The 12,510-nt window shown below is 39.3% G+C and overlaps 1 protein-coding gene across 31 annotated transcripts in view; it reads right to left on the bottom strand.

Annotated features, from left to right (window-relative positions):
* Positions 1-12,510, bottom strand: part of MAP4 (microtubule associated protein 4) — a 1,839,191-nt gene that overhangs the window by 782,975 nt on the left and 1,043,706 nt on the right. For all 31 annotated transcript variants that reach the window (XM_078662502.1, XM_078662520.1, XM_078662498.1 and 28 more), the window contains one exon: positions 6,597-6,740. In XM_078662502.1, the coding sequence (XP_078518628.1) occupies positions 6,597-6,740 (144 nt within the window). The remainder of the gene's footprint in view (positions 1-6,596; positions 6,741-12,510) is intronic.

Raw genomic sequence — 12,510 nt, 5'->3', positions numbered from 1 at the left:
TATTTGTGAACAGTGTATTGTGGCAGCTGAAATTACATGTAATGAGAAAACCGTTAAATGTAAGACGCACAATAACTGTAGAAGTAAAAGTGTGATCTACTTGCTGGAATGTCCTTGCGGGCTCTACTATGTTGGTGAAACGGGTAGGGAGGTAAGGATAAGGCTCCAGGAACATAGATCTGCGATAAAAACAAAAAAGATTACTGCTCCAATGGTTTCTCACTTTTTGGAAAAACAACATGGTGAAAATGAGTTCAGATGGTTCATACTGGAGAGGGTTAAAATAGGAAAAAGAGGTGGGAATATGGTCAATGCGCGTAAAAACAGAGAACAGTGGTATATATCCTATCTAAACACAGTCAGACATGGACTTAATTCCCGTGAAGAATGGGAACGGATTATGGGTGGCAAATAGGCTCTCTGCCATTGTTTTCCGCTCTTGTTTTCCGCTCCTATTTTACTCTCATATGTCTGTATGAGAAATAACTGTATAGATCAACCTGCTGAATTGATGTGGATATCGACCACTTGGGGATGATATTAGTGTCACTGAGTACCGGCGGGTTTATGATGAGCAATCTAACCTCTGCTGATATACTTTTACGGTGTGAGGCACGATTAATATAACATGGGTTTACAATATGTTCACGTGTTTATTGTCTAAGAGATGAACATATCGAATAACGGATATATGGAAAGTAACATCTATAGCACATGTGATATTAGTGACAACTCATTTTATTAGGCTATTTGAAAATATGAATGAATGTTTGGCACTAAAGTCCAAATTTTTCGATATAGAGTCGGATGTACGTCCCCGCGCGGACCTGTTTTTAGGTCAATACAGATTGTAGTGCAGTTGAGGTTTTTGGACTACTGGTTGTCCTTCTTCTATTCTTAGGAAGTGTTTCCGGGGATAGTTGCCAAGCGCACGCCACACCCGTAACTGGAAATGGCGCGCTAACATGTATTTAAACCGAATAGTTATTTCACAACAAGCTTCCAGTCGGAGACGAGCGGATTGACTCGCTAGCAGCTTCAGAAATTACGGTATGTGAATGTCCGTTTGGGAACAGGGATACTAGCCCTTCACCGCGCACACGTTAAAGTAAGTGTGGTCCTATTTCTCTCCCCACAGAGGCCATTTGAGGAATAATTATAACCCAACCAAGGCCCGGATAACGTTTGTGTGCAGTGGCTACATATACGCACTGCAAAGGGAGATATATGTAAGTACTTTTTGCCCACGGAGAAGCAGTTTGTGTTAAACGCTCAAATCCCTTAAAAAACACTGTTTAAACCGATACAACTTTCGTTTTTCAGTGTGTTTTTTACTACTGCGTCGGAGACATATGGATAATCACAACCAAGCTGTGATTCTAGGCTTGTACCGCGAGTACTTTGGATTTCAAATACTTTCTGTGTAAGTATTTATCACAGAGTATAACCGTCAAAGGGACTTTTAAACACCCCATATTGAATTAACAATGGTGTTTCACTTAACTTTACAGATAGACTATCTACCGAATAACTACTCGTCTCATCTGGGAGTGGTTTCTAAATCTTCTATCCCTGATGTAAGTTCTCTTGTATACATTAATCATAGAATAGTGGCCTTAAGAGTTCAGGACATATTCGATGTTCCTAATGTTCCCATTTAAAGCTAGGGACCTGTCTGCTTCGGTAGATTTAGGGATAGAGGGTTCTATGGGTACAATCATCCATACTGTTGCCTCCCCTCTCTCTCTGTAGTTGCTGAGCAGCTTTTCAGTCGCCCAACGAATAGAGGGCTATTTGTTCGAGATAGGAGCAACTAACTTCTTCATTCGGGTTACGGGCTCGAAACAAAAGGTTGGTGTCCGGATATACTCAAGAGTTATATTCTGTTACTACTGGCTGAGAAGGTGATATGCCCCTGTCTGGGAGGTTTAATGTATAATTGTGGTATTTATACCACTAGTTATTATCTAGGATGAACCATGTTGAACAAATAAAGAAATGCTATATCTAGATTTTATTTCACCTAGAAAGATAATCAGACATGGAATCACCCAAACGGGGTTTAATGATCTATTGATGTGATGGCTATAAATGTAATAATGTGTTGTCATCACTAGGATGTATATGTTTAAGAAAAATTCTTTTTGTATTATTGTCTGTAGAAAACTGACCTGTGTGTTATTCTTTTTGTATTAAAAAAAACTGTGGGTAGGCTGCTATGATATTTTGAGCAATAGCTGGGCTGCATATAAATTGACATTTCGGTTTGTTGAATGTACAGAATAGTTTTAAACTATGTCATAGGGAGATCACTAAGACATATTTTATGTAATTTCAGATTTCTTGGGAATACAGTCTATATTTCCTGATGAAGACAGCGATATGCTAACTGTCCGTCGAAACGCGTTGAACTTGAGGGAATAATACTATTGATATTTGATTTAGGATTTTTGTGTATTTCCCTGTTTTAGGGGTATGAATTTGATTAGATGAATTGATGGTTTTTGATTCATTCCCTTGATATATTCTCTGTGTTCCCAATTCTACTGTGATTTTATTTGTTTTTATTAATTTTATGTATAAATAAACTGTGCTTATTTGAACTTACCGTTATTTCATAATTTTGAAGCTTATGCATTGCTCTTAGTTTCTTAGTTTCTATGTTTGAATTTGTTTTTCATGCTCACAATATCTGTTGTCCATTTGTGTCGTTGAGAAGTTGATGTCCGTACACTTTATATGCCCAAAGGGAATTCTATTTTTGACATAAAGTCTTCTGGAAGAAGAGGCAACATAATTTTTATAACACAAAGATGTAAAAAACAAGACAAAGTGTTCTTTGCAATCTGAGTTGACAGTTCAATTTGCTGCCAACCATGAATCCTAAATGGCAAACTTAATCTACTAGAGTGGGGTGCTCCAGTGGGATCATACTAGAACAAGAACCTTTGTTTTTCCGAAGTTGAACTTCAAGTAGTTTTTTTCCATCCATAAACTGCCTTTCTTCAAACAGTCAATAAAATTGGACTGTGTTCGAGTATAACTACAATTCAAGTTCAGTATTGAGTGTTTGCATAGGCTAAAAGATCCAGCTTAAAATGATCCGATTAATCCGGTGCAAAAAGAACAACAAAATGTTGAACAAATCAAACATTAACCCCAGTCACAGATTTTGGTTAAATCCAGACTGATTTGCATTTGGCTGGATGCAAACCGAGTGGCATGGTGAGCAAAAAAAAAATGGGTTAAACCCAGAACTGTGACTTGGGGGGTGAATGTTTTATTTGTTCAGTGTTCCGTTCATCATCTGTTCTTTCTGCTATTGTAGCCCTAAGTGGGAAGAGTATGCCTAGACGTGTGGTCCGTGCTCACTGGATTCAAGATAGCCTGGCTGATGAGGGGTTCCCCGATCCCGGTCACAGGATGCTTTTTTACGGTCCAGGGACGACCTGGCCGGGCTGTTCGGGCTGGACTATTCCCATGGAGAGCAGGGTTAAGATCGATTTGCATATGGCTGGGTCCATACTGGGGTGGAGTGGTGAGCAAAAAGTAATGGATTCAAACCAGATCTTTGAGTAGGGCTGAATGTTTGATTTGTTCAGCCTTCCGTCCATCATCTGTTCTTTTTGCCTCTGATTAACCAGGCTCATGGGCCGACACAGCAGACATTGAAAAGAGTTGGACTTCGTGTTAACACTTGTGGGACACCACACATTATTCTGTAATAAAAAACATTATGTGGAGGTAGAATGAATACCTGGTCACGATTCTTCAAGGAAGATGAGAAACATCCAAAGCTGCATCTTTTAACCATCTCATTAAGCTAGGAAATTAGTATATTATGCAATACTGCAGCAAAGACAGCAGACAGATCTAGCAAGTTGAGTCCCCAATGCACCCTTGCTTTTGGATCATCCGAAGCCTATCCATCACAGCTAGCAATGCTAATCCTGTTCCATGATGTCTTTTAGAGATTTATACCATTTTGGAGACACCAGCTGCAGAACTTTTTCTGAGAAACTAGTGTGTGAGGTTGAGGGGCACACAGCTTTGATTAACATTCATCACTCAATTTCATGGTGTAAATTTCATATTTACAACTGTTAGGATATGCCAGAATACATAGATGGTGCCACTGTGCAATAAGCTATGTGTGTACAGATAAAAACATGCCTAACAATGTTCAATTCTACTAAAATGTTATTTTAGACTTGGCGGTTAAAGCCATACATGTGGATATAGGTTTCGTTCTAAATACTCCAGCTATTGAACTTCGTTTTAATTTAATAGGCTCAACTGAAATTAATAAAATGAATGTCACAGACTAATGAATCATTTTAAATAACTTTAGGTCTCATCACAGTGCTCCGCAGTATGAAGTTCTGAGCAATCCATATGTGGATGGTATCCCAATGAACACTGACTGTTAAGGAAATGCCGGACAGAAGTCAATTGGGAGAGACACAGCAGAGCCCATGGACAGTCTATGCCCAATCCAGCTGTAATATGTGAGCTTTCAGCAAAAGAAATCAGAAGCAAGAGAAGCCTTTTGGCTCTGAGAAATTAGCAGTAGCAAGGGCATTCAAATAATACTGTTGGCCGTAAAAAAAAGTTTGTCCTACAGCTGAGAAAGCACTATTCATTATAATGAGAATAACTCACACTGAAGCGGAAAGGTGTAGCATATATGAGTATGTCTGTGAAGCTCACCTTATTTAATCATATTTACTTGTGTAGGTTGAAACATTCACTATTATAAGAACACCATTTACATTGTTGGTGTGCATATAATAAATGAATGCTAGAACATTTAACACCTCACCTCTCAACAAACCGTTTTATTTAGAAGAGCAGGAACCAGGTCAATGTATCCTAAATTGAGAGTGACAGGCCTTGTTCTGCTTTATACCCACAGCACCATAAAAAGGAGACATTATTAAGTGGAGTTGGGAATTGAGTTGCATTAGTCAGCAAAGGTGTCCTCGGAAGCCAAATATTCACATGCCCAGAAACCTAGACATGATATAGATAAAGGTAAGAAATAACTGCTCTTAATACAAACATAAGACAGCCTTTAATTTATTGCATGGATACGGTTCATTGTAAGTTTGTGGACAGCACTATAGGTCCTGCAAAACATTATTTTACTACCTCCTTACTCTTATTGCATGCCAGGAAATAAAGTCCGCCCAAATGTCAAGTACAGGCAATGGAAAAAGTCTGTATGTAAAGTTGTTGTTTACCAAGTGAGGATTGTAACACCAAACTAGCAAAGTGTGACAGTCAAATAAGAGACGTAACACGTAGGTACAGTAGACGTGTGGCTGAAATTAAGATAAGGCACTGGGAGGAGGTAGTGAGGTTAAACTGAGTAGATCATGAGGGTGTAGTAGGGGGTAATGCTAGGTTTGGTGAGGCGATTGTGAGGTTGAGGCAATGTTTGAAGGTTAGGAGGGATTGAGGTGAGAGATATTAGGTTTAGGCGAAAATGAGATTGTAAGTGTTGAGGTATGATCAAGCTGAGAGAGAAGAAGCACATCAGCAGAAGAGCACCCTGAAGCAGAAGGACTCCCCTAAGAACACTTCAGGTGTATGCACAACAAGCATGCAGAGGTTTCCACATGGAAGCTTCGATCTAAAGAACATTTGTAGGTCTGTTCACATCTTTATGCTTGTATAGTATATTAACTGTTTTTCTCAATAGTAACAGTGGCGATAAAAGACAAAGAGGTCTAGGGGAGTAGAGTAAACACCATCTTGACTGCATTGAAACATGGGGGGCATCTTAGATTAGTGTACATGTTAGCAAATCCCAGAATCTATAGATTTGGGTCTTTTTTTTGGTTTGGACTGAGACTATGTACGCAATACCCATAAAGGAATGAAAAATGTATATGATCATGACAACAGACAGGGGAGAAGCTGCCCACATTAACTCAGTTTCCTCTGCTTCTCTCAGTACCCCGAGAATTACAGCTAGCTACACACTCTAAACAGTCCTTAAAGTAAGACTACAATACAAACTGCTTCACTTTACAGGTGAGAATTGACTGGTTCCTTCACCAAGATAAAGCATGGAGGTGCCAATAAGAATCACTGTACTGAGCTAATAAAATTGTACTTAATGCGCTTATGGATGTGCATGCAATGTAATGGAATAACTTCTTGACAGAGGAAGAATATGTGCTGCACCCTCCAACTACCTGTCTTGAATGCAGTTTATTAAAAAAAACAATGCAATGGTCTTCTGCCCGCAGTGCTATTGCTCCATGTTTTTAGCACTAAGTTGCAGCTCTAATATGACAAAACAAACAAAAAAAATACTTACAGTTCTGGCAAGGATCTCTATTTCAAATAGGACGCAGGATCTTTTTAATTATACACCCCTATCATTTCTCACTGTAAACTAAAACACTTCTGAAGTAAAACAGATGTGTTGAAACTACTGAAAGCAAGATTACCTTTTATATTTTTCCACAGAAGGTTTAGAAAAAAGTCAGATTTCATAAATCTTAATAATTTCGGAATGAGTACCAAAATTACACATGTTTAAGTGTTTCATCAAATTATACAAAATAGTTATATATTGAAGTTACCAGTTGGTTGCTCATGGTGAGGTTCTGAATCCACGTGGGATGACGTTTTGGTTTCAGATATCCCTCTGTCTACATGAAGATCATCTGTATCCAAAGGTAATACTGCAGGTATAGTTATCTTTTGCTCAACACCGGCTGCTGGGCCTGAAACAAAATCAAAAGAAAAGAAAATATAAAAAGCATCTGTGTAGCAAAGATTTCTAATTAGATTGTACATAGCTAGAACCTATATCCGATGACCGTGATTTGGATTTCATCGCAAACAAATATATTCTGTAGCAATTTTCAGTAATTTATTGTTGCATTAACCAGGACGGTGCATTAAACATAAAAAACCTGTAGCATACTTAACACTGAAAAGTGGCATCAAAGGAGTACTTCAATACTGTAAAGTAATTATTTACCGTTTAATTTTATAATACATATTTACAATCAAAAATCCCTAACAAAAGCAAAAGTGGGGAAAGGTCGGGTCTAAATTTACAGAAACTACAGAAACTAACTATATCTACTCATGGCTACATTTCCCACAAACATTTTCCTCATCAGATATTAAAATACACCAAATATAAAAGAAAAAAAGAAAAGTTGATGAACTAGGAGACTGTAAAGAAAATATTTAACCACTTCGGCGCTGATGACTAGCTGAGCTCGTCATCAGTTGCGCCGCTCGCACGCTGACGAGCTGAGCTCGTCATGTAACGCGCGTTTTTATAAAACGCCGCGTACCGCGGGAAAAGCCGCAGCGCGCATGCGGTTAAAACATCAATCTAATAAAATACCATCTCTACGCTATATTATTTACCAAGACTTTGCCTACAGTACTGACCCCAGAAAGTTTTAGTGAAACTCAACATTCTCAGAGGCGCTGGCAACGCCAAACGATATGGCTTGTAACAGAAAGTGACGCTTCAGGCACTGTTGAACTTAGGAACACAAAACCTCATACTACTCACCCTTGCATTGCTGCCCAAAATCTTGCATTCATCCACCCGAACAAAAAAAACACACAAATTCAACAAGAATATGCAAGAGAAATTAATCAAGATAAGTAGGGAAAAAGAAAAATGCTGCAGCTAAATGTGACCGGCATATGCTTGTAATAAAAAAAAGTACAACTTTGAACCAAGCGGAGCGATGCTTAATGCACAGCCATCTTTGAATGGTTTTGTGCATAGAGTATCATTATTTAAAAATACAACATGTCTGCCATGTTTAGAAACAACTTATTGGCCATCCTGAAAAGGTAAAACAACGATATGCTATGTGCATACTATTTCTAAGATGGCCGCTCAGTAAGCATTGCAGTTGTGGCCACAATGGAACAATATTGTCTACAGTGCAATATTGTGGTAAAAATCCAAAATGGGCAACAATGGCCTCCTACTTGTGCTGGCTATCCTAGAATGATAAAACATTGAAACTTTGAACAATAGCATTCTAAAGGGCCTACCAAATATAGAAACAGTGGCCACAAGGATGCAGCGCACTGCAGATGAAATGAGTGACAAGAGATCAACCAGGAACTACTGTCTAGGGAGCTGTAGAGCACTGTGAAAAATATTTAACATAGCTCTCTAATGTCGTAAGGTTAATAGGGCCTATGCAAACACGCTCCCATTTTTACATGTTCACGTTTAAAGTTTACATTTTTTAGACAATGACTTTAAGCACATTTTGCGATAGCGTAGTCAGAATGTGTTTTGCTCACAAATACATTTCTTCGTAGGCACATCATCATACCACTGTACATTTTGTCCAAGGACCAAGTACATTGTGCCTTGCATATTGTTGTCTGTTCGGAGACAGTCCTGAATTGATAAATCAGCAATGTCAGCAGGATCTGAACTCAGGCACAGTGCAAATCGATCTAGTTTTCGTTCTACAAACTGCACGAAGCCTTTGTTCGGCAGAGGAGATTTGTATGGATTGTTGTGATCACCCATGCCTGAATTCCAGCCCAGCTAAATCTCATCACTATCCTGAGAGGGATGACGGCCTGTTCTACACCAGACTGGATTCTGGATGAAACAGGTAAATGGGAGTTAGACCCCCTCCAAGGTATCTGGAAGAACCACATATACCCTATGCTTTCTAGGATAGCTAGTGGTAGGTATTCATATACTCAATATATTAACTGTAATGGTTGAATTATTAATCTTATTCACCATTCTTCTAATGCCGATTACAATGCTTTGTTTCCTTCTACTAATCATTGCAGCACAAGAACAATTGCTTCAATAAATGCTTCAATAAATGTTTGAAATGCCAATTTGTGTATTACTGGCGTCCCCCTTTGGGCATGCCTGAGATAACAACAAAAGGGTAGATCTGTTTCCGCAATTGTTTTGGGGGGGAATTAGGGTTGTCATGTTCTGAGGTTGCAGATACCACCAGGTACCCTGTAAGGTTTAATGGACCAGAAGGTGCACTGTGAGCTAGCCAGGAACCAGGTCAACATATTCTGATGGTATGACTGGACGTTATCCCAATAGTTTTGACGCTTATGTTGCCCAAAGGCAGTCCTCCTGAATCAGTAGGAACCATACGAGATTAGAGGCTTTAACAATGTATTGGCAATCCATCATTAAAGGTATATTGGCCTTAACATGATTTTTAGAACATGTCAAGCCTACTACGTTTTGTGATACATTTCATAATAAATGGATCAGACCTGTGGCATCTCTCATAACTTTTTCCAAAGAAATAATCAGCCGTTAATCCATGGATGTCATTTAGAGGTCACAGCAGTGACCAATCTCTTGCCCCTTGAGACCCCTGTCCCCCACATATGGCAAACGTAGTGGCAACAGAAAGGAAGGGGTGCCCAGAAGAGCACCATTTACTTTCTGCAGCACCCACTGGGACATTACACATTGTTTGGTAAAAATAAATGCATTCAGCAGTGCAACACTGTTTGAAATATATCATGATCTTAAATGAAACAAATGAAAAAAATGTTTTAAACTTGTTGCCATGCTCCATTATTGTGAATAAATGACAAACAAGCTTTTGCAAAGACAAACGGTCTGGCCTTGGCAAACTGGTGGGAATTAGATGTTTTTTATTATTGGAAGGATATGCCAAAAAAAGAAAAAACATGCCATCCAAACCTTGTGCCACGTGCTTGCAGTAACAACTTTAAATTTACAACAACAAAAAATCCCGTACAATTTTAATAGAACAGTATGAATCCTTTGTAGTACGGAAGTGTACTCAGAACAGGTAAGGGACCCCTTTTTAGTGCACGAAAGAGGTACTACTAGCTGTGAATTAATATAACACATTGTTTAAACACACACGTATGAGAAAAAGGGTAAAGAATATAAAGAAAAAAAGCACTGGAAAAGTAAAGTATTGACCCACGATTCCTGAGATTGAACAGCACTTATTTTTAGGTGGATTTGCACAAATGATCATTCAAACTGCTGCCACTCACAGCATATGGTAGCTAATGGATGAAATGGCAGACCTATTGCTCCGGGCTGTATTCTATGGTAGGCGGAAGCAAATGTCTGTTGAAAAGACCAAGAATGAAAAAATCTGACCTAAAGACGATTGTTGTGTGCTTTATTAGCGTTTGATTTTTTTATTCCATTACATGAGTGGGAAGACAACTAAAGTTTCCTCTAAGCCACACTTAATGTTTTTAAACAAAGCAATCACATTTATGATTTGAAAGTGACATCTCATGTAAGTAATCACAAATCAAAGCATGTTAACAAACTTTCACAGGTGTCTTGGTGTATTGTTCCATTAAATTAAATGTATGTTTCATTTGGCATTTTCTAGGTGGATGTCTGATGGTTTTATGTATAGCATACATAGGCCTCGTTTGTTACTAATAAAATTAAGTGTTTCCCATAATTTATTTATTTTTATTGGCCAAGTCAAAAATGACCCTACAGTATACCATATGTTATTTATCAACTGAAATGTGATGGCGGTTTGAAATCACTACTATTGATATTTATATGTAACTCATCCCACTGTCGCGCTATAAGAAATTTCTTTAGGGCTCGTCTCCTCTCTATGCAGGGCATGGCTTTTTGCCTCAGCCCAGCATTTGACTGCTGCTTCCTTTTTAGGTCTCGCTGAGCCACCGCTTGCGCTGTCTGCGAGACATCTAGTAAGCGGCTTTTCAAAGTGCCACCACAGGCGTTTGGTGGCCTCAAGATTGCGTGCACGCAAGCAGCTGCCTCACGATCACTTTCACGCAGCGGCAACATGAAGGCTGCTGACCTGTGCTCTACCTACCAGTGTCATCAGGATGAAGTTAATGGAATAAAGAGGGAGTCTGAGCGAGATAGTCGCAGACTGGTAGGTTGAAACATATCTCTTGTTTTTTTAGTTTTTGAGCTTGTTCTGGACATGTGCAAAATGTAAATATTGCTCTCAAAGTTTCACGGGCAGTAGTTCCATCGATCCCAGACCTGCAGCTCTGTCCGGGTACTCCTTCACTCTGTTCTACAGTCCTGCCCAGATGCTCTGTCGCTCTGTCCAGGGCTGCAGTTCCTGCTCTGCGCTCCTGCCCGGCTGCTGCCCTAGCTCTCCTTATGTCCATTGACTTAGTCCGGGGGAGTAGTTCCTTTGATCCCAGACCTGCAGCTCTCTGCAAGGGTGCTCCTTCACTATGCCCAACAGTCCTGCCCAGTCCTCGCTGCCTGGATGCCTTAGGTGTTCGCCTCTTGCAGACGGGCCTCAGAGTGTTTAATTGTTTTTACTCAGTTCATTTGGAAATCTTTTTTCCGCACATTATTTTGACGTCACACACCAGAGATGCACTAAATTGTTGCAGGAATTATAGGCCTTTAAGCCCTTAAGCAAGTGTGTAGCTAGCTACCAGACATAGAGCGTCCTGCAATTGGACAATTCTGTTATGGTGCTTAAAGGGTATTGGTAACTGCAGCCAGATCTAATTAAAAGAGACTAAAACTGAAGGCTGGAAGGAACAGTTGACATTGACCTGCTTTCGAATTAAGCTCAATTTTTAGATTCTGAGCATGAAAGTTATAAAGGCGTTTGAAAAAAATGGTATTTGAATTGTTGAACAGATCTGTTCATATAAGTGTTCTGTGTGTTGCAGTTTCCCATTGAGCTGACAAAACAAGAATAATGGCGGTGCAGACTATAATTTCTCAAAACAACAGCCCTCACAAGTGGTTTGCTCACATTGTTTTTGCATTCATCCGGTTTTGGGCATGTTTTACGTTTTAGCCAACACGACCAGCAGCCAACTCCCTGGTAGAGCAAGGGCACCTGGTTGATGCGTGGAGTGGAAAACATTTAATTTGATCCTTATTAGCTGTTTTCCTTATTCTGGTTTATAAAAATAAATGTTTACTGCGACTCCGAGGTTCAGGGATGTGGTCTTTTTAAAACCATACTGCTTACATTTTGCACACCACTTTGCAGTAGTAACACAAGTCATCATTTTTTGTAACTTAGGGCCATATGTATCAAGGCCAAATGGGTTCGCAAACGCCGAAATTCGCAGAATTTCGGCGTTTACTAACCCATTTTCGCAAAATGGTATGTAGCAAACAAATTGGGTGAAAAATAAGGAATCGCAAAATTTGCCATTCCTTATTTTGCGATTGCATTTAAGGAGTTGCAAATTTTGCGATTGCTTAAATGCAATGTATCAAGGAAAAAAGAAATTCCAAAATGCCCTTAAGGAATCGCAAATTACCACCAACTTCTAGTTGGTGGTAAATTGCGAATTCTTTAAAAAAAAGCATTTTTTTGAAAATCCAATGGTGCCATGTGACGCTCATACATGCCCTTAGGGCATGTAGGTGCGCCATATGCGCACACATGTCATTTTCAGGGGTGCAGCAGGGTGTGCTTGAGACACCCCTGCACCCTTGAAATTATTCTCAATTTGCGATTATCAAATTGCGAATTGCAAATT

Source organism: Lissotriton helveticus, chromosome 10 (assembly GCF_964261635.1).
Source record: "Lissotriton helveticus chromosome 10, aLisHel1.1, whole genome shotgun sequence".
Taxonomy (NCBI): domain Eukaryota; kingdom Metazoa; phylum Chordata; class Amphibia; order Caudata; family Salamandridae; genus Lissotriton; species Lissotriton helveticus.
This window is presented reverse-complemented; position numbering and strand designations above follow the sequence as displayed.